At 39.1% G+C, this 22,165-nt stretch overlaps 3 protein-coding genes across 4 annotated transcripts; all 3 read left to right on the forward strand.

Annotated features, from left to right (window-relative positions):
* The first annotated feature begins 615 nt into the window (after window positions 1–615).
* On the forward strand, window positions 616–4,842 carry LOC116319879 (gap junction delta-3 protein-like). Of its 2 annotated transcripts, XM_031739328.2 has the most exons (2): window positions 616–867; window positions 2,391–4,842. In XM_031739328.2, the coding sequence occupies exons 1-2, from the start codon at window positions 679–681 to the stop codon at window positions 2,526–2,528; spliced, it is 327 nt and encodes a 108-aa protein (XP_031595188.1). In that variant the 5' UTR covers window positions 616–678; the 3' UTR covers window positions 2,529–4,842. The 2 variants fall into 2 exon arrangements, with proteins under 2 accessions (XP_031595188.1, XP_039472715.1); XM_039616781.1 differs by having other exon boundaries at window positions 616–4,842.
* A 1,461-nt stretch (window positions 4,843–6,303) lies between these two features.
* LOC116319892 (gap junction delta-3 protein-like) lies at window positions 6,304–12,733 on the forward strand. Its single transcript, XM_031739355.2, has 2 exons — window positions 6,304–6,378; window positions 10,656–12,733. The coding sequence occupies exon 2, from the start codon at window positions 10,875–10,877 to the stop codon at window positions 11,742–11,744; it is 870 nt and encodes a 289-aa protein (XP_031595215.1). The 5' UTR covers window positions 6,304–6,378; window positions 10,656–10,874; the 3' UTR covers window positions 11,745–12,733.
* Window positions 6,353–7,951, forward strand: LOC116319826 (gap junction delta-3 protein-like). Its single transcript, XM_031739270.2, has one exon. The coding sequence runs from the start codon at window positions 6,375–6,377 to the stop codon at window positions 7,236–7,238; it is 864 nt and encodes a 287-aa protein (XP_031595130.2). The 5' UTR covers window positions 6,353–6,374; the 3' UTR covers window positions 7,239–7,951.
* Window positions 12,734–22,165: the final 9,432 nt, after the last annotated feature.

A 22,165-nucleotide genomic window follows, 5' to 3' on the forward strand; every position in this document is an offset into this window, starting at 1 on the left:
TTGATTATTACTAATTGAATCAACCAAACTACATGCAGAATTTTAAACTTTGATACAAGCACTCATATGACCAGGGAAAGTGAAGGTACAGCTTTCTGCCATTTAGGAAACTTACTGTTTTCCTTACTTGGGAAAACAAACGTGATGGTAGGTCATGAATCTCTCTACATAGTAGATTAACACTGTCGTCAGACTATTTTATCTTGCTATCTCAGGCATCTCTGAAATGTAGGGGTTAGGTTTCAACCTGTCCATGAGCATAGTTCAAATGTATGAAATGGAACCTTGGATCAGTCTTGAGGTTGGTTACTGTACTCTACAATGTTAGCTGGTTGTATTTTATGCTAACTGAAGGGGAAACGAACTGACAGGATTTATTACAGGCTGTTGCTACAGTTTTTTTTTTCCTGAAGTGATGTCCTTTATGTACTCTCTTTGCAGGTTCTTTGCGTCATTTTTGGTTTCAGCCCACTAAGACAGCCCACTGAGCAACTAAGGTGACTAAACCTCGAACATTTAATCAGGTTTGATGGGTTCAGTCTCACGGTGAGTCACTGATTGGAGATTATAACAAGAATTCCAGTTTCATTTTTAAGACAAAGGCAGCATTTGCTCTGAGACAAACCCGTGAACAAGCCTCCAGACTTCCAAGAAGCCAGACCTGACAGAGCTGCAGTCATGGGTGAGTGGGGCTTCATCGGTGGATTCTTTAAAGACTTCCAGACCCATTTACCGATGTTGGGTCGTTGCTGGCTCATCCTCGTGTTGGTGTTTAGGATACTGATTCTGGGAACTGTGGCCAGTGACATGTTTGAGGACGAGCAGGAGGAATTTACCTGTAACACCCTCCAGCCAGGATGTAAGCAGGTGTGTTATGATGAGGCTTTCCCCATCTCCCAGTACAGATTCTGGGTGTTTCATTTGATTCTCATCGCTACACCTTCTCTGCTTTACTTCGTCTATGTAACACATCAAGATCACAAGAGAGCCAACAGCTCCTCATCGAGGAAAAGGAGCACCAAAAAGAACAGAGAAGGAAGAGCTTTAAGGGCACTTTATATTATCACTGTGATCTTCCGCATAGTGGCAGAAATCGGCTTCTTATTTGTCCAGTGGCGTCTCTATGGCTTTGAGGTGAAGGCCCATTTCCCATGTAGTCGTTCTCCCTGCCCCCTAACAGTGGAGTGCTTCACTTCCCGACCTAAAGAGAAAACAATCTTCCTCCTCTTCTACTTTGCTGTAGGGGTGTTATCAGCATTTTCCAGCACCGTCGAGTTTTTCTACGTCTCTTGTAAGTGGTTTTGCTTACAACAGGAGGACAGATTCTACCACTGTGACTGCGAGAACCTCCACAAACTCAAGCAAGAGGAGACAGAGGAGAAATCAGGAGGAGAGACGATGTCAGTGAGCACAACCAGCAGTGTGAGAGTGAAGAAGGGATCAGTGAGAAGCAGCTGCAGTCGACAGAGCTCCAGCATCAGTCACAAGTACAAGAATCCAAGAGGAAAATACGTGAGCGCCTCGAGGCTTACATTGTGAGAGGACACATATGCTGCAATCGCAGCATCCTCCTTTTTCTATCATAAATTTGTGACTACATTTCTAATTCCCTCATGCTGTTTCACATGTAGTGGTTTTCCTCTTCATGTGCATTGGAGATATCATAAAGAAACTTTGACAAAATGAGCACAGACGCATGAGAGACATTATTGACTTGTTAGTTCTGGTGAATGACGAAAGTCTGCAAGCAGTTTGCGACAGAAACATTTCCTGGAAAACACTTGACAAACTTCCTCACAGGTGATTAGTTTTTAGTCAGTGTTGCCCTTTTGTAGCTGTCAGATTCATCAAACATAGAACCTCTAACCCAGCAGGGGATTCAAGCCATACCAAGAGGAAAATAAAACCCAAGAAACTTTGAAAACGAATATTATTTTTATATTTCTTGGAAAACCACACCTTGGTCCTACTGGTTCGACTTGCTCGTCTGTCTTTTCTCTTCCCTTTTGTTTTCTCTCTCTCCTTTGTTTGTGTGAATGTTGGCATTTGGTTTTCGTGTTTCAGAAGTCGAGCCTCAACCTTACCTGCCCACACATTTCGAGACTGTGGCTAATTACTGTGTTGACTTTGCTGATTACTTGTTGGCTTCTTAAGGCTGAGGAGTTCCTTCAGTTGACCCCAGGCTGTTGCACCACTCAGTGTAGCTTTGTTTGCATGCTACACTACCACTGGGTGAGGACCCTCGGCCTATGGTGAAGAGAGAGAATGGCTTCCTGAGTGTTCTAGTCTTTATTAAATTGACTCAAATAAATATACTTATATATTTCCGGTGCTTTTAACACCACTTTTAAGTCCACTTTGCTGAACTCTTTATTGACTTTCTGGTCTAGACCTACAAGGAGAGTGTACTGGAGCCGATGCTAAATGGCACAGAGAAGGTTTCTCCTCTCATCACAGACTACAAGGACTACCACATTGACACCACAGTGGTCAGTGTGGTCAAGGTGGCAGAGGAGAAGCTGAAGTGACCGGCCTCCATAAAGCCTTCAAATCGATTCCCACGTATTTGCACACACCGACAGAAGCATGAGTAATTTATATCACCCACACATGGTTGTATGCATGCCTGACCACTTCAGGGCATGCTCTGGATCAGGGCATCACTGAGCTCCTGGACAAACTGAGGTGCAACCTGGCAGAATCAGATGGACTGAAACAAAATGACCCATAAGTCAAATGTCAGTGTTTATCGTGCTCCTCCTTGCATGAACAAGGAGATACTAGTCTTGCTGTTGGATTAAAGACCTTCTACAACCCTCTCCACCTCTGCTAGACTGAGTAACTGGCTCCTGGAATCTCCTCCATGCTTCTGATCAGATATATTAACATTGTGCATGTGTGTGTCGAGAACAACTAAAAGAAGGAAGCAATGCTGCTCTGCAATAAATGGACTACGATTCAACTCAGTCAAGGCTTCGCCAGACAAGTTTTCAGCCACAACAAACAATCATGTATTGTTTGTTTGTTTGTTAATTTATTTCGATCATGTAAACAATATACAGGTACATTTAGGAAAGAAGAGAAAAAAATACTATACAAAATAAAGTTATATTTCAATATTGCTTCATCTGTTCCGATTCATATACATATTGAAAAGGAGTGGGAAGATGCACACACTTATTTAATCCCACCCCTTTGCCATAAGCTATCAGTCAATATTTAGTCAGCTTCCTTACTGATATAATCTGTAGTAAAAATAGCAAACAGACTTCTGATAATATATACATCACATCATGAAATTTTTGAAGTAGAGACATTCACTGAATTTCAACATTTTCCCTTTCTTTATAATTCAAGAAGATCATATCTTTATAACTCTTTTTGAGCTGCTTTATGTTTGGATGTTGCTTCAACTCCATATTCAAACTGTTTCACAGCTTCACTCTATGCACAGAAACACAAAAGCTTTTTCTTGTAGTTCGTACCTTCACAATTTTGAAGTTACAAAACAACCTTAAATTATAACTTCCTTGTTTTAAAAAAACATACTCTCAGTATTACCTGGCAGTTCCTTATTTTTTGCTTTGAATAGAATTTGTGCTGTTTGGAATTTCACTAGATCAGCAAATTTCAATATTTCAGACTGCAAGAAAAGTGAGTTTGTATGATTCCTATAACCTGCACTGTGGATGATTCAAACTGTCTTTTTCTCTTCGTCTTTTTTTGAAGAGTAAAAAGTAAATGTAATGTACTTTTATGTAATGTACTGTACTCTGCACAATAGCTTAAGTAAGGTTTAAACCAGTGAACAGTAGATAATATAAAGTGATGTCCCGTCTAATACCTGCTTTCCCTTGTTTAGGATTCCAATGCTTCTTGATTCTTTGGAATGAATATATCTTACGTGAGCTCTCCAGTTAAGTTTTTCATGTATTATTACCCCTAGAAATTATTGTAATTTTCTTAATCTTAGCATTTTTATTTAAACTACTATTTCCAAACAATGTAATTTTAGTTTTATTCAATTTTAATGATAATTTGTTGTTTTTAAGCCAGAACTTTACTTTAATTATTTCATTAGTCATCTCATCCAGTAAATGCTGCAGATCATCACCAGAGCAGAAAATGTTTTCATCATCAGCAAAGAGTACCATTTTTAATCCTTTGGACACTTTACAAATGTCATTGATGTGTAAGTTGAAGAATTTTGGGCCCAAAACTGACCCTTGGGGTACACCACAAGCAATGTCCATACATAAGGAGCAACAGCCATTTAATTTCACAAACTGCTTCCTGTCACTTAAAATATCAGAACCCAATTTAAAGTTACCCCTCTGACACCATAATGTTCCAGTTTTCTTATTAATATTTTGTGATCTGTAGTGTCAAATACCTTTCTCAAGTCTATGAATAACCCAGCCACATATTGCTTTTTGTGATAAATAAATATTTTTGGCAGAATTATATTTTGCTTGTGTACAACTTAGATTTTTCCATCCATCCATGCATGCATCCATCCTTATCTATATCTATAGATATATATTTATTGTACATTAATAGAGATTTATTTTATTTCTCTCAGCTGAACACGGGATCCACACACGCACACACATGCACGAAACATGTACACTGATACTGATATGCCCTCACTATCACCCTCCCTCCCCCCGAATCCAACGCCTCCTCCCATGCTTACCTCCCATCCGATGTGGACAGCGGATCAGCTGGAGGCGCAATCGAAGATTGCAGCGCTCCCAGATCCAGCTGTACTCACTGGAATATTCTCCCATGTTGCTTGTCTGTGTTTTATTGTGTTATGGTGTGTTGATATCTGTGCATTCCTGGATTATCCTTTTGTGTTACACATTTCGATGGGTTTTTTTTCCCTTGCTACCTAGCCTGACCTGTCTCCCCAATGTGATGTTTGTGTATTGTATGTACAGTCCGCAAGGTCTGTCATCTCGGTTGTGGGCAACTGCAACTGACAAATAAAGGCTATCTCATCATAATAATAGTGGTGGACAAGCAGAGGGAAAAAGGTCATAGAGATAGATCTAGCAATACAACTTGATGCTGTAGTAACATCAGGAAGAAGGAACGAGAGAAACTCAATATGAAGAGTTGAGAGAGGAGCTAGAGAAGATGCGCAGGGTGGTGCAAGACATGTAAAAGGACAGTCGTGACTTCTGCTGCTCTGAGACTTTCTTGTTTGCAATGGTGATGGTTAGAATGACAGATGGGGTCAGGCAGGAGTCTGCATGGACTGTGATGTTTGCACATGACATTGTGATCTGTAGTAGGGAACAGGTGGAGGAGAGGATATAGTAGTGGAGTTGTGCACTGGAGAGAACACAACAGAGCTTGTAGAAGAAATACAGGATACATGTAAGCGAATGTGAGGAGACAGGTGGAAAAGTGAGCATGCAAGAAGTAGAGAGAATAAAGGTCGATATGTTTAAATATCCGGGCTCAACCATTCAAACCAATGGACAATGCACGAGAGAAGTGTAGAAGAGAGTGCAGGCAGGGTGAAGTTGGTGGAGATGAGTGTCAGGGATGATTTGTGACAGAAGGAAGCAAGAGTAAAAGGAAAAGTTTACAAGTTTACATGGTAGTGAAACTTGTAATGACCTCTGATTTAGAGATGGTAAACCTAAGATAAGACGATTAAAGTGGCAGAACTGAAGATGTTAAGATTTTCATTTGGAGTGTTTTTAGATGAGATTACAAATGTGTACATCACAGGGACAGCTACGTGTGCAGAGGAGGCAGAATAGATATATTTAATTTGGTTTTATTCTGGTGATTGCTGACTGAATGAACCAAAATACAAGCACATTTTTAGTAAAGAAACATCTGATGTTGTGACCAGTTGTACCAACCACAAGTCGGTACTATTAAAAGGCAAGTCAGTGTTCGCTGTCATTTCTGGAACATAGCCGAGTCAGTATATTTCCATCAGAGTCAATTTCAAACATTCAAAACCACTTATATATCCAAAAATAGAAAGAAAACTTGCAGCAGTTGACTTTATAATGTTAGTGGGTAAGAGTTTCTTAAAGGCTCATAGGCTGCTGTTATTGTTTTATGTCTTTATTGTTATTGTTGACAGTCTTTGCAGGTTCTCATATAACGTTTTAGTTTTGGTTTGAGGCCACTGGAGTATGAACTCAATCAATACTTAGGATGGATAAACCTTGAAGCTACCTTTGATCACTTTTATTGGGTACAGTCTCACTGTGAGTCACTGATTGGAGATTATAATAATAAGAATTCTAGTTTCATTTTTTAAACAAAGGCAGCCTTTGCTCTGAGACAGACAGGTGAACAAGCCTCCAGACTTCCAAGAAGACAGACCTGACAGTGCTGCAGCCATGGGTGAGTGGGACTTCATCGGTGGGTTCTTTAAAGACCTCCAGACCGAGTCGCCGATGCTGGGTCGTTTCTGGCTCTTCCTCACGCTGGTGTTTAGGATAGTGATCCTGGGAACTGTGGCCAGTGACATGTTTGAGGACGAGCAGGAGGAATTTACCTGTAACACCCTCCAGCCAGGATGTAAGCAGGTGTGTTATGACTCGGCTTTCCCCATCTCCCAGTACAGATTCTGGGTGTTTCATATAGTCCTCATCGCTACACCTTCTCTGCTTTACCTCGTGTACGCCACACATCAGCATAACAAGAGTGCCAACAACTCCTCATCAAGTGAAAAGACCAGCAGGGAGAAGAGAGAAGAAAAAGCTTTAAGGGCGCTCTATATTATCACTCTGATCTTCCGCATAGTGGCAGAAATCGGCTTCTTAATTGTCCAGTGGTATCTCTACGGCTTCGAGGTGGAGGCCCATTTCCCATGTGACCGATTTCCCTGCCCCCACACTGTGGACTGCTTCACCTCCCGACCTGCAGAAAAAACAGTCTTCCTCCTCTTCTACTTTGCTGTAGGGGTGATATCAGCATTTTCCAGCGTTGTGGAGCTTTTCTACAGCTCTGCGAAGTGGTTTTGCTCAAAACAGAAGAAATTGAAATATGACCAATGTGACTGCGAGAACCTCCACAACCTCAAGAAAGAGGAGACAGAGGAGAAAGCAGCAGTACAGATGATGTCAGAAAGCACGGCCAGCAGTGTGAGAGCAAAGGAGGGATCAGTGAGAAGCAGCTACAGTCGAAAGGTCTACAGCAGTGGTCACAAGTGCAAAAGCCCACCAGGAAAATATGTGAGCGCCTCGAGGCTTACATTGTGAGAGGACTGACTCCAATCACACTATGTGTGATTCAGATTCTTTTCTATTTTAAACCTGTGACTACATCTCTAACTCCATTTCATTTGAAATGATTTCACTGTTGATGTGTTAAACAGTATTTACAGTGGGACACTTCACAAGGATTGTTTGGAAAATGAGATAAGAAAACACTGATCATAAGAAGGATGCATGCAAGACATTGTTGTTTCTGGTAAATGATTAAAGGCTGCAAACAGCTCAGGAAGGAAACATTTTCTGGACTACGCTTGATAAACTTGTTTAATGCTGACTGTTTTGTTTGTAACTGTGTCCCTTTTGTAGCTGCCAGAGGCAGAAACTCTGACTCAGCAGAGGATTCAGGTTGTACTGATAGGAAAAATAAGCACATCAGCCTTTCAGAGAAAATGAATATTAATTTTACAGTTCATGGTGAGCCACACTGACTCAATTTAGATGTTTTTTTCTTGACTAGATCTCAAATCGTTCTTATTTTGCTCACCAACAATCAGCAGTATCAATAAAAAAAAATAAGCACATGGACTTTGAACCATTATAGTTTCCAAGGTAAAAGCTGACGTTCAAAACATTGGAGCTGAATTTATTTTAAATTGCTGAATGTTTGGTGAAAAAAAACAGTTGAATGAGCTGAAATATAAACATGTTAAAAGCTAAAATTCCCAGAGACGAAGTTTCAAAGTTGGAAAATAATTGAATATTTTTTTAAATGTACCTGACTAGAATAGTTACAAATAATAAAGATTTTGATCTCAATACTGTGAATAAATCATCAAAGTTTTAGTAAAACCCTTGCACTTGTTTTTACAAATTACTTCAGACTAGCTTAGCACAGTTTAGAAACATAATGCACATAAAGAGATTAACCAAGCGCACAAGAACTGCAATCAGAATTGTTTATGAACTGCAGAATTTTACAATGTATGGGAGCGCAAGTGTTTGCTAAAGGACATTAGTGTTTCTACAGACACCGGTAGCACACTTAATCGAAGTGGCAGAACAGGAGTAGCTCAAGTAAAAACATTTTTAAATACACCACATCCCAAAAAGTTAATTCTGTTCATCTGGATGTAGCGTTTATGGTGGGAGAAACATTTTGTCACATATCCGAGGGACTTCTTCAGTCTCAGCTGACTGCAGGCTTCCCAACTTTATAAAAAGTACATTTGCATAATGACTATAACTAGCACCGCTGATGAACAATGGGCTGTCAGGTCAGTTCCTTGATCATTAATATGGAAATTGTCATGTCGATTGATCAAAAACCACCAATCAAAGACCATTGCTCAATAGCCATGAGTACCATTCATAGAGTTTGGGAATGGCTGCAATCACACAATTGTAAGATGGTGAAAGATGTACCCTTAGGCCACCTCTTCTATTCAGAGATGGTCTTTCCCTTTTTTCTTTCTCCTCGCTCAAACCAGCGTTCCTCCCTGTCCAGGATGTGTACATCCTCATCATTGAAAGAGTGTCCACTGGCCTGTAGGTGTAAACAGACTGCGGTGTCCTGGCCTGATGAGGTAGCTCTACTGTGTTGTGCCATCCCCTTGGTCAGAGGTTGTTTGGATTCCCTGATGTATAAATCACAGCAATCCTCCTGCTACTTAACAGCGTACCCTACATTATTCTGTTTGTATTGGGAGAACCGATCCTTGGGATGGACCAATTTTTGGTGCTGCATGTTTTGGGGTTTAAAAGCCACAGAGACGCGGTGTTTAGAGAAAATGCGTCTCAGCTGTTCTGATACTTCTGACACATTAGGGATCACTAAGATTTTTTGCTTAGGCAGCAGCTGATCTCTCCTGGATCGCCTGAAGCATTCTTTAGGTGCCTTCCCAGCGTTTCTCCCACTGAAAATGTTACATCCAGATGAACAGAATCAACTTTTTGGGAACTCCTTAACTGGATTATTGAGCATGCATCAAGATATATTGCACATCATAAACACGGCCTGAAATAAGATAAGTTAACTTCAGTGTTCAGTTATGCATTTTATGTTTAACAGGTCAGCAATGCATCAACACTAAGCCCAGTCAGTCTTGCCAGAATGACCATCTTATGATGAACCGTGTCAGCAAGGTAGAACCACTGCAGGCATTCTGCTGCCCTCTACTGTCCAAAGTGATACACATCAACTTGAAACACCAAACTTGAAGGACATGTTATAAATCATACCAGCGCACAAACAGAGTGAAATGTACAGAAACACAAACATATGCTGCATAATTAATTCACAAATGTGACAGCATATTTGTGTGGGTCACAGTGGCATGGACAGTGCCAGCCTTCCATGCCCCATGCTCAGATCACCAGGCACTTTACAAACTACATGACCTCTAAAGACCGTGTTCTTACGGTTTGTGTGATTGAGTGGCAGCCTAGCATAAAATAAGCTTCAAATTACCATTAAAAATATATATAAGTTACACGTGTTAGAACCACAAAATGCTAGTGTGATGAGTTTGAGAAACTCCGCGTAAAACTGAAGAGGCTCAACCAAAGAAACCAGCTGCATTCAAGAAGAAGGCTCCAGGTATCAACACAACGCTGTTTGGCTCAATTAGACCTATGTGCTTTTTTATAACGCAGATGTTTGTTTGGTCTTATAACAGTCACATGTAGATTTGAGCACAGTTGTTAAAAAGGAAAAAAAGAGAGTACAGAAACCTGTGTTTACAAGAAAAAAAATCCCTCAGTGACGACTGATAGCAGCTCATCAAATAACCTCATATAACGCCATATCGAGACGACTGCTGGCGCCAAGGTCAATTTTTATACTGAACTCTGAAAGATGGTTTCGTTTTATGTGTTATATGATAAGATAAACTTTACTGATTCCATCTCATCTTTGCATGTGAAGGTGGACCAAAACAGCTGTGGAAAAACACTACAGTACAACAAAGAACACAAGCAGGCTGGGGATTTAAATAGACACATGATATAATAAGGGAGATGGGAAACGCCAGTGTATGACACACAGCTGAAATCAATCAATGATAATGAGACAGAGGAAGTAAAACTAAATACTGGACACAAAGACAAAGACAATCACAATCCATCCATCCATCCATGCATCGATGGATGGAAATAACTAAAAAACTGAGAACAACAATGATGCCTGTCAAATATTTTCCAGAAAATAGCTGACATTACCGAATTCAATTATTCTGACATCAATAATATGATACATTTCTGCTCATTAACTGGAGAAAGTGACCACTTGGCACAGATGCACAGAGTGGCTATTGACTGGCTTTAGAGCTGTCAGTATGTAATCTGTTAACTGAAGTCAACAATATTAATTTATTGTAGGCTGCTGTTATTGTTTTATTTCTTTAATCAGATACTTGAGTTGCTGTCTTTGCAGGTTTTTATGTAACATTTCATTTTTTATTTCAGGCCGCTGGAAGATGAACTCAAGACACTTAACATGGATACACCTTGAAGCTACCTTTGATCACTTTTATTGGATTTAGGTTCACTGTGAGTCATATATTGCAGATTATAATAACAAGAATTCTAGTTTCATTTTTCAGACAAAGGCAGCCTTTGCTCTGAGACAGACAGGTGAACAAGCCTCCAGACTTCCAAGAAGACAGACCTGACAGTGCTGCAGCCATGGGTGAGTGGGGCTTCATCAGTGGATTCTTCGATATCCTCCAGACTGAGTCGCCGATGCTGGGTCGTTTCTGGCTCATCCTCACGCTGGTGTTTAGGATAGTGGTCCTGGGAACTGTGGCCAGTGACATGTTTGAGGACGAGCAGGAGGAATTTACCTGTAACACCCTCCAGCCAGGATGTAAGCAGGTGTGTTATGACTTGGCTTTCCCCATCTCCCAGTACAGATTCTGGGTGTTTCATATAGTCCTCATCGCTACACCTTCTCTGCTTTACCTCGTGTACGCCACACATCAGCATAACAAGAGTGCCAACAACTCCTCATCAAGTGAAAAGACCAGCAGGGAGAAGAGAGAACAAAGAGCTTTAAGGACGCTCTATATTATCACTCTGATCTTCCGGATAGTGGCAGAAATCGGCTTCTTAATTGTCCAGTGGTATCTCTACGGCTTCAAGGTGGAGGCCCAGTTCCCATGTGACCGATTTCCCTGCCCCTACACTGTGGACTGCTTCGCCTCCCGACCTGCAGAAAAAACAGTCTTCCTCCTCTTCTACTTTGCTGTGGGGGTGATATCAGCATTTTCCAGCGTTGTGGAGCTTTTCTACAGCTCTCGAAAGTGGTTTTGCTCAAATCAGAAGAACAATATGGAACAATATGACCAATGTGACTGCGAGAACCTCCACAACCACCAGCAAGAGGAGACAGAGGAAAAACCAGGAGTAATGACAATGTCAGAGAACAAAGCCAGCATTGCAAGAGCGAAGAAGGGATCAGTGAGAAGCAGCTACAGTCGAAAGGTCTACAGCAGTGGTCACAAGTGCAAAAGCCCACCAGGAAAATATGTGAGCACCTCGAGGCTTACATTGTGAGAGGACTGACTCCAATCACACTATGTGTGATTCAGATTCTTTTCTATTTTAAACCTGTGACTACATCTTTAACTCCATTTCATTTGAAATGATTTCACTGTTGATGTGTTAAACAGTATTTACAGTGGGACACTTCACAAGGATTGTTTGGAAAATGAGCATAGAAAACACTGATGATAAGAAGGATGCATGCAAGACATTGTTGTTTCTGGTAAATGATTAAAGGCTGCAAACAGTTCAGGAAGGAAACATTTTCTGGACTACGCTTGATAAACTTGTTTAATGCTGACTGTTTTATTTGTAACTGTGTCCCTTTTGTAGCTGCCAGAGGCAGAAACTCTGACCCAGCAGAGGATTCAGGTTGTACTGATAGGAAAAATAACCACGTCAGCCTTTCAGAGAAAATGAATATTATTCTTGTAGTTCCTGGGGAGCCACACTGACTGAATTTTCTTGTACTGGGTTTTAATTCTTTCTCATTGTGTAGTATATCTGATGATGGCCATCATTGTTTTGGTCCAGAATTTTGTGGCAATCAACAACCTGAATCAGATTATGACCTCCCTGGTGCATTGGTCACTTTAGGTACCCGTCCATTTAAAGGTAGATTGGAGGTTTAACCAGCTTGGGCGTTAACTGACTTCATATTCCAGTTGCCTGGAACCAAAAATGAAACATTGCAGTAGAACATGCAGAGATATCAAATTCTATGATATCACTAAAGTAATAAAACATTAACAGCAGCCCATAATAAATACCTGCTTCTTTATCTTTCAGTTAACAAAGTGTAAGAAACAGTTATAGGCTAACACTGTAGTGATGCAGGTTTCTCTCCATTTTAGGATTTATAAATACCCGCTGAAGTACTCTCCTGTACTAGGTGTTGCCACTCGGGAGAAGTCAACATTTCTCAAACTGTGTTAGCATCTTCCTCTGTATAATCTGTAAATATCTAAGTTTCTGTACTGACTGATTAAAACGGCAGTAAAAACCAACAATGCTACCCTTCTGTTTCCAACCCAGCAGCAGCAGCAACACAATGCACCAGGTTACAAAACCGGCAAGTGGCAGAAATGGCGGCTAGCGACAGCGGACGTGACTTTGTCGTACGGTATGGTCCTCATGATCCTGTAAAAATTATTAAAAAGCAGAGGACACATGCTACCTTTTGCCTGGTTAGCCTTGCCAGAGTGTTTTGGTTCCTTTGTTACTTAATTCATTCACATGGCTTCTATTAATTTTGTTAACCATTTTTATGAATTAGCTCAGGTTAGCTTAGCATATCTTACAAACATAACACACAACAACATTTGAAACAAAAGAAATTAATCAGGGGCATTTTCTGTGCTTCTGGACACGTGTTGTACTGACCTGTGAAGAATTAGAAATAACTAGAAAAATTTGCATTTCCTGCGAAAATGCTGTGTGGATGCCTTGACGCTGAAGCTGTCTGCTGAAAAGCTGAAAAAGATGAAAAGTTGCAAAAAGTTGTTGTGGAGAGACGGACAATTCTGCTGAAATGAGCAGAAGCTGCTGAGAACTGTGCTGATAACAGGTGAAAAGGCTGAAAGTTTTGCAGAAAAGAGGTGGATCAGCAGAATTTCTGCAGAAAAGAGGCAAAGAAGCAGAAACTTGCGCTGAAAAGAGATGAATCAGCAGAGTTTCTGCTGAAGAGTTTTTTTTCTGAAAACCGCCAAAAAGCTGGAATTTGTGCTGAAAAGGGGTGAAAAAATGAAAATTTTGCTGAAAAGGGGTGAAGAAGCTAAAGTATACCAAATCAAAGTATTTGTGCCAAAACATAGTGTTTCTGCCATATTGTGGTACTACTACATTACAACATGAATACGGATTAAAGATGAAAGAAACTGGCAACAAATTCCTCCACTACAAACCAGTCTGATACCACTTCTTTGCAGTGTTCACGTTTACTAAGGCACTACCCAAAAGGCGCCACAAGAGGGCACTCCAACACAAGAGATGACCTATGTACACTGATGCACTTAGTAACAGTCAGCCTCCTACTTAGCCACTACGTAATACAGCAATATTACAGTGTACAAATTCACATAAATTTGCAGGGGAACAAACAAAGCAGGAACAAGCCCAAAACAATCAAATAACTGTGCTGCCATAGCTATCGCTAACTAGCACATACGCTAAAGGTAACTAAAACCAATACACACAAGTAGCAGGGTAAACATCTTAAGCATGGAACATTAACTCACGTTTATGTGACACACACCATCCCCAACAAATACAGGATGGGCTATTTGCTCCCCTTCCCAGCAGCTCTCTCCTCAATCGTTAGCCCAGGAACGAAGGAAGACCATCTAACTCATGAATTCCCTCACTGCTCAGAGGCTGCTGGGTAATGTAGCTCACACTAACACAGGTTTTCTACAAGCACAAATACTATAACATAGCAGAAATACTGTGATTTTGTTGAAATACTATGCTTTAGGACATATACTATGATTTGGCTCAAATACTATGATATAGCAGCAATACTATGTTTTGGTACAAATGCTGCGCTTAGGCACAAATATTATGATTTGGCAGACACTATGATTTAGCAGAGATAATATGATTTGGCAGAAATACTAAACTTTGGCACAAATACTATAATTGAGTGCAAGTACTTTAAGATAACAGAAATACTATGATTTAGCAGAAATACAATGTTTGTGCAGAAACACTGTAATTTCACTCAAATACTTTGAAATAGCCGTAATACTATGATTTGGCAGAACATAACAGAAATTCTACGACTTAGTAGTATTACTATAACATAACAGAAATATTAATTGGGCACAAATACTATATTTTGGCACAAGTACCATGTTTTGGCAAAATCCCATAATTTGGCACAAATACTATGATTTGGCAGACACTATGATTTAGCAGAGATAATATCATTTGGCAGAAATACTAAACTTTGGCACAAATACAATAATTGAGTACTTTAAGATGAGAGAAATACTATGATTTTGCAGAAATACAATGTTTTTGCAGAAACACTGTAATTTCACTCAAATACTATGAAATAGCAGTAATACTATGACAAAGCAGAAATACTATGACTTAGAAGTAATACTATAACAAAAGGGATTCCTCAAAATACTATGAAATTGCAGTAATTCTATGACAAAGCAGAAATACTGTACTTCAGACAAATACAATGCTTTGGTACAAATACTATATTTTGATTTCAATACTATGATTTGGCACGAGTAGTATGATTTAGTACAAATACTACGAATTGGCAGAAATACTGTGACTTAGTAGTAATACTATAACATAACAGATATACTATGATGTTGCAGACAGTCTATGTTTTTGCACAACTAGCACAATATGGCAGAAATACTATGATTTGGCACAAGTACTATGATTTAGTACAAATACTCTTATTGGCACAAATACTATGTTTCAGTACAAATACTACGATTTGGCAACAATACTGGGTTTTAGCACAACTACTGAGATTTGGGTGAAATACTATGATTTAGAAGAAATACTATGACTTCGTACAAATACAATGTTTTGGTTCAAATAATATGATTTGCAAAAATACTATGATTTGGTACAAGTACCATGATTTAGTACAAATACTACAATTTCGCTCAAATACTATGAAATTGCAGTGATACTATGATTTTGAAGGAATACTATGATTTGGTAGAAATACTATGCCTTAGTAGTAATACTATAACATAGCAGATATAATGTGATTTTGCAGACATAGTATGTTTTTGCACAAATACTACGATTTCGCTCAAATACTATGGAATTGCAGTAATACTATGATTTGGAATGCTATGATTTGGTAGGAATACTATGCCTTAGTAGTAATACTATAACATAACAGATATACTATGATTTTGCAGAAATTCTATGCTTTTGCACAAATACTACAACAACTACTACTACAAATACTACAAGAAATACTATGTTTGGGCAGTAATACTATTATTTGCTATAAATACTATTATTTGGCACATATACCATAATCAGCAGATATACTATAACATAACAGAAATTCTATGACTTAGTAGTAACACTAATATAACAGAAATTTTAACTGGGCACAAATAACATGATTTGGCACAAATACCATGATTTGGCAAAAGATACCATGATTTGGCACAAATACGATCATAGTGCAGAAATACTATGATTGGGTACAAATACTATGATTTGGCACAAGTACTATGAATAAGTACAAATACTATGATTTGGCAGAAATACTATGATTTAGCAGAAATACTATGTTTTAACATAAATAATATCTTTTCACAGAAATTTCTGCTAAAAGGTACTATTTCTGCTTTTTAGCAGAAATACTGTAATTTTGCATAAATACTATGATTTGGGATAAATACTATGATTTGGCAGATATACTATATTCAGCACATAAACTATAACATAACAGACATTCCTGCACTTAGTAGTAATCTCATAACATAAAATAAATATTATGGTTCTGCCCCAAACCATGATTTGGCACAAATACCATGATTTTTCAAAAATACTATGATTTAGCAGAAATACTATGATTGAGCAGAAGTACTAAGATGTAGTAGAAGTACTTTGATTTAGCACAAATACTATTATGGAGGAGTAATACTTTAACATGGGAGAAATATTGATATACACACACACACACACATAGAGCAAAGTGTACAGAGGCCGTTAAGAGTCTGTGCTTGGTATATCTAGGTCAGCTAAATTGGCTGCACCTGCTGTAATCAGCACTTACACACACAGACACAGAGACAGCTATGAGTTTTCTGCAGTGTATTTCTCACATTCAGGATTCCCCTCGAACAAATGGCCATAATTTCCTAACCGTAGGGGCTAGAACGCTCATTCTGACACCAATTTGTTCAGAAGAGATGGGGAAAACTTCAGGCCTTCATAATTCAGAAGTAAAATATAAATTATTGAAGATATATGACTTGTAATACACTGTAACTGAGTAGAGGCGGCGAAGCAAAACTGCCTTGACTTGCCCTCAAACAACGTTTTGTAACTCTAAATCTATATGGAGCATCAAAATCATTCTTTCACCGTAAGAAACAGCAGGCTTTGGTGAACAGTCATGGAAATTTTCAGGTCTCTGTTGAAATCAATCAAAAGATATGACGAGAGAAAAAAGTGCCTCATTTCCAGAGTTTGAAATCTGAAGAAATCTGAGCGAGGAAAAATTTCCTACCCTCAAACAAGTGTAATTCATGGCCAAACGGTAATAGGTGAGGAAAAATTCTTGAATTGTGAGCATCAGGGATGTCTGAAGATATATTGGCACAAGCCTCATGTCTCAACTTTGTTTCGTTAAGGAGATATGACGATTTGAAAATGCCTCTCATTAGAAATTCCAGCGCTGATTTTGAAGAAACTCTCCATTGAGTTTCTATGGAGAGTTTTGAGACTTTATGTTACTCTGAGGAGATATGCAAAAATCTATAAGTCCCACAACAATGATAGTGACATTTTCTGAAAGCCAGCAAAAATACCTACGTTTTGATGTATAATTTGTGGGGGTTGAGTGGAAATTGAGAGAGTAGCAAGAAGTTGTTCAGACATGAAGAGAAAATTCAGAAAGGACGAGTGCACACTCTGAGTTAATTGCATAGCAACCATAACAACGCATGTATTTTCTGAAAAATCACAATTTTGCAACTGAAAACTTAAAGAGGTATAAAATTAAAACGGTAGAAGATCTGAAAAAGCTGAATCATTCAGGAATAGCCCAATAGTCTGAGAACATTTTAAAGTTTGAATGGAGTTTCTAGGTGAAAGTATGACAAAGTAGTTAAGTTTCAAAGACAAGCAAGTTTTAGCAGAATTGTGGAAGTTTCCCATTCATTTCAATGGGACAAATTAAAGGAAAAAAGTGTAATATTTTAAAAAGTATAAGAGTAATAAACACCAAAAGTCATTGCGGAAAGAGCAGAAAGAGCAGAACAGTATAGAGTTTGAACTGAGAAAATCGGCTGAAAACTGAGGAAGTAGTTAAGTGCCAAAAAGTGTACGGAAGCAACTAGAAGAATAATAATAACTAGAAAATTTGCATTTCCTGCGAAAATGCTGTGTGGATGCCTAACGCTGAAGCTGTCTGCTGAAAAGCTGAAAAAGATGAAAAGTTGCAAAAAGTTGTATGGTGGTGAAAAAAAAGTTTTGCGCTGAGCAGGATTCGAACCTGGCCCTCGTGGATTCAAGGCAGCTACTCATCTCACTGAGCCAAAGTCATTGTCTCACAAAAGAGGAGGAGAGAGTGACAATTCTGCTAAAATGAGCAGAAGCTGCTCATTTTTTGTGCTGAGAAGAGGCGAAAACGCTGAAAATTTTGCAGAAAAGAGATAAATCAGCAGAATTTCTGCAGAAAAGAGGTAGAACAAAAGAGAAAACTGGAAACAGGTTTTACCATGACCGGGATTTGAACCTGGCCCTTCTCATCTCTTGGCAGCTGCTCATCTCACTGAACCAAACTCATTCTCGCAAAAACAAGAGATGGAGAAACGGACAATTTTGCTAAATGAGCAGAAGCTGCTGAGAACTGTGCTGAGAAGAAGTGAAAAGGCTGAAAATTTTGCAGAAAAGAGGTGAATCAGCAGAATTTCTGCAGAAAAGAGGTAAAGAAGCAATAAGTTGCGCTGAAAAGAGATGAATCAGCAGAATTTCTGCTCAAAAGAGTTTTTTTTCTGAAAACAGCTGAGATTTGTGCTGAGAAGAGGTGAAAGGCTGAACATTTTGCAGAAAAGAGGTGAATCAGCAGAATTTCTGCAGAAAAGAGGCAAAGAAGCAGAACCTTGCGCTGAAAAGAGATGAATCACCAGAGTTTCTAATAAATAAAGAAATGAAATGAAAGAACAACCTGGTTCTGCTCATTTTCACCAATCAGAGGTACTGCAAAAGTTGTATGGTGGTGAAAACAAAATGTTGCCCTGAGCAGGATCCGAACCTGGCCCTACCAGGCTCAAAGCAGCTACTCATCTCACTGACCCAAACACATTCTCACAGAGAAGACGTGGACAGACTGACAATTCTCCTGAAATGAGCAGAAGCTGCTGAGAATTGTGCTGATAAGAGGTGAAAAGGCTGAAAATTTTGCAGAAAAGAGGTGAATCAGAAGAATTTCTGCAGAAAAGAGGCAAAGGAGCAGAAACGTGCGCTGAAAAGAGATGAATCAGCAGAGTTTCTGCTGAAAAGAGTTTTTTTTTTTGAAAACAGCCCCAAAAATGGAATTTGTGCTGAAAAGGGGTGAAAAAATGAAAATTTTGCTGAAAAGGGGTGAAGAAGGTAAAGTATACCAAATCAAAGTATTTGTGCCAAAACATAGTGTTTCTGCCATATTGTGGTATTTGTGCCACAAAAGTTACTACATTACAACATGAATACGGATTAAAGATGAAAGAAACTGGCAACAAATTCCTCCACTACAAACCAGTCTGATACCACTTCTTTGCAGTGTTCACTAAGGCACTACCCAAAAGGCGCCACAAGAGGGCACTCCAACACAAGAGATGAGTAGAATTTCTGCTGAAAAGAGGCAGAAGGTTCTGTATGTAGAAAAAGAAACACTGTTGAACCATGTGTGAAATAAATAAAGAAATGAAATGAAAGAACAACCTGGTTCTGCTCAAATTCACCAATCAGAGGTACTGCCTCTGTCTGCTTCATCAGGCTGTGTACTTGTTTCTGCCATGGAGCGTTAACAAGAATCTGAGGTCCATATTAGAAAAGCTGCTAAAATCATAAATGTTTGCAGAATTGGGAAAGAGAGCGGCGCCTGGAAAACAGGGTGATGAGCAGTCAGAATTAGATTGCGGTGAGAGGCGAAAAACGCCGTTTTTGGAGTTATAAAACGTCGTGTAACTCAAAAACTAGTTAGACTAGAAGCATAATTCTTGTACTGGGTGAATCAGCGGACTTTGGTGTACTTTGACTGTGATTTGCATTGCTCTTTGTACATCTGTCGCTGAGATATGACGAGAGAGAGAAGAAAGGGCAGACCTCAGATATGATTGGCTGGCTGGGAAGCCGTGCAGGCCCTGATTTGTAAATTTGAATGTTGCATCCCTAAGATAAGATTGGCTGGGTAAGAAGCCGTGCAGGCCCTGATATGTAAATTTGAATGCCTCAGTCCTCACAGAGGATTGGCTGCCTGGGGACCTGGCAGAAATATATAGAAATACTATGATTAAGCATAAATACTACATTTAGCAGAAATACTATATTAAGCACAAATCCTATAATAAGCAGAAATACTATATCAAGCAATATAAATATCCTATAAAAATCCTATAAAAAGCAAAAATACTGTACTATGATTTGGTAGAAAAACTATAATTAATGAGAAATACTAAATTTAGCAAAAATCTTATAAAACAGCAGAAATGCTATGATTTAGCACAATAGTAATAACTTAAACAGAAAAATTGGAAAAGCAAAATGGACAGCTGAAAAAATGCTGAACATGCTAAGGGTCCTTCAAATATACTTGTTAAATGAAAAAATCGATAAAAAAATATATAACAGCCACACAATCACAAATATGGACACATATGGAAACACACATGCACAGAGACACACACACACACACAGGATCCAATTCAGTCAACCAGTCTAAATATATTGAATTTGAATCTTACAATGAGATCATCCCATAAAAGGCTTTCTCTCTCTCTCTCTCTCTCTCTCTCTCTCTGTCACACACACACACACACACACACACACACACACACACACACACACACACACACACACACAACACAGATCCAATTCAGTCAACCAGTCTAAATATATTGAATTTGAATCTTACAATGAGATCATCCCATAAAGAGGCTTTCTCTCTCAATCTCTCGCTCTCCCCCTCTCTCTCTGTCACACACACACACACACACACACACACACACACACACACACACACACAAGATCCAATTCAGTCAACCAGTCTAAATATATTGAATTTAAATCTTACAATGAGATCATCCCATAAAAGGCTCTCTCTCTCTCTCTCACACACACACACACACACACACACACACACACACACACACACACACACACACACACACACACACACACACACAAGATCCAATTCAGTCAACCAGTCTAAATATATTGAATTTGAATCTTACAATGAGATCATCCCATAAAAGGCTTTCTCTCTCTCTCTCTCTGTCACACACACACACACACACACACACACACACACACACACACACACGATCCAATTCAGTCAACCAGTCTAAATATATTGAATTTGAATCTTACAATGAGATCATCCCATAAAAAAACTTTCTCTCTCTCTCTCTCTCTCTCTCTCTCTCTCTCTCACACACACACACACACACACACACACACACACACACACACACACACACACACACATACACACACACACACACACACACACACACACACACACACACACACACAGAGAGAAGTAAGTTTCTAGCTCAGTCAAGCAGCCTGGGAGCTGCTGAATTTGAATCCACCAATCAGAGAGCCTGTGCACTTTTTCCTGCCAAAACAGGTGCACGCAGCACAGAGAGACACAGGACTTTTGCAGTCTATTTCTCATAATGACGACTCCCCTCAAACAAATGACCATAATTTCCTAACCGTAGGGGCTAAAACAGTCATTCTTAGACCATTTTATTCAGAAGACATTTAAAATAAAAATATGAAATATTAGAGATATATGACATAGATGATTGGTGGGCTTAGAAGCCATGAAGGTCCCAATATTCAAATTTAAATGTGCCACGACTCAGATATGATTGGCTGGCTGGGAAGCCATGAAGGAACAATATGAAATTTAAATGTGCCAGGACTCAGATATGATTGGCTGGCTGGGAAGCCATGAAGGTCCCAATATGCAAATTTGAATGTGCCAGGACTCAGATATGATTGGCTGGCTGGGAAGCCGTGCATGACTTGATATGTCAATTTGAAAATTACAGTCCTCACAGAGGATTGGCTTCCTGAGGAGCTGGCAGGAATACATAGAAATACTATGATTACCCAGAAATACTGCGTTTAGTAGAAATACTATGTTTTAGCACAAATACTATAATTAAGCAGAAATATTATATTAAGTACAAATCCTATAAAATAGCAGAAATAGTATGATTTAGCACAAATGCTGTATTTAGCACAAATCTTATAAAATAGCAGAAATAGTATGATTTAGCAGAAATGCTGTATTTAGCACAAATACTGAAAAGCAGCACAAATGCTATGACTTAGCACAATAGTAATAACTTAAATAGAAAAATTGGAAAAGCAAAATGAACAGCTGCAAAAAGTCCCACAAGCACAGAGAGACACACACAGGATCAAATTCAGTCAACCAGTCTAAATATATTGAATTTAAATCATACAATAAGATGCTCCAATAAAAACTCTCTCTC

This window comes from Oreochromis aureus, linkage group 8 (assembly GCF_013358895.1).
Source record: "Oreochromis aureus strain Israel breed Guangdong linkage group 8, ZZ_aureus, whole genome shotgun sequence".
Classification (NCBI taxonomy): domain Eukaryota; kingdom Metazoa; phylum Chordata; class Actinopteri; order Cichliformes; family Cichlidae; genus Oreochromis; species Oreochromis aureus.

Bases quoted from the DNA above. Each gene is read 5' to 3' on its own strand.
- LOC116319879 (XM_039616781.1), top strand. From the start codon at position 679: ATGGGTGAGTGGGGCTTCATCGGTGGATTCTTTAAAGACTTCCAGACC.
- LOC116319826 (XM_031739270.2), top strand. From the start codon at position 6,375: ATGGGTGAGTGGGACTTCATCGGTGGGTTCTTTAAAGACCTCCAGACC.
- LOC116319892 (XM_031739355.2), top strand. From the start codon at position 10,875: ATGGGTGAGTGGGGCTTCATCAGTGGATTCTTCGATATCCTCCAGACT.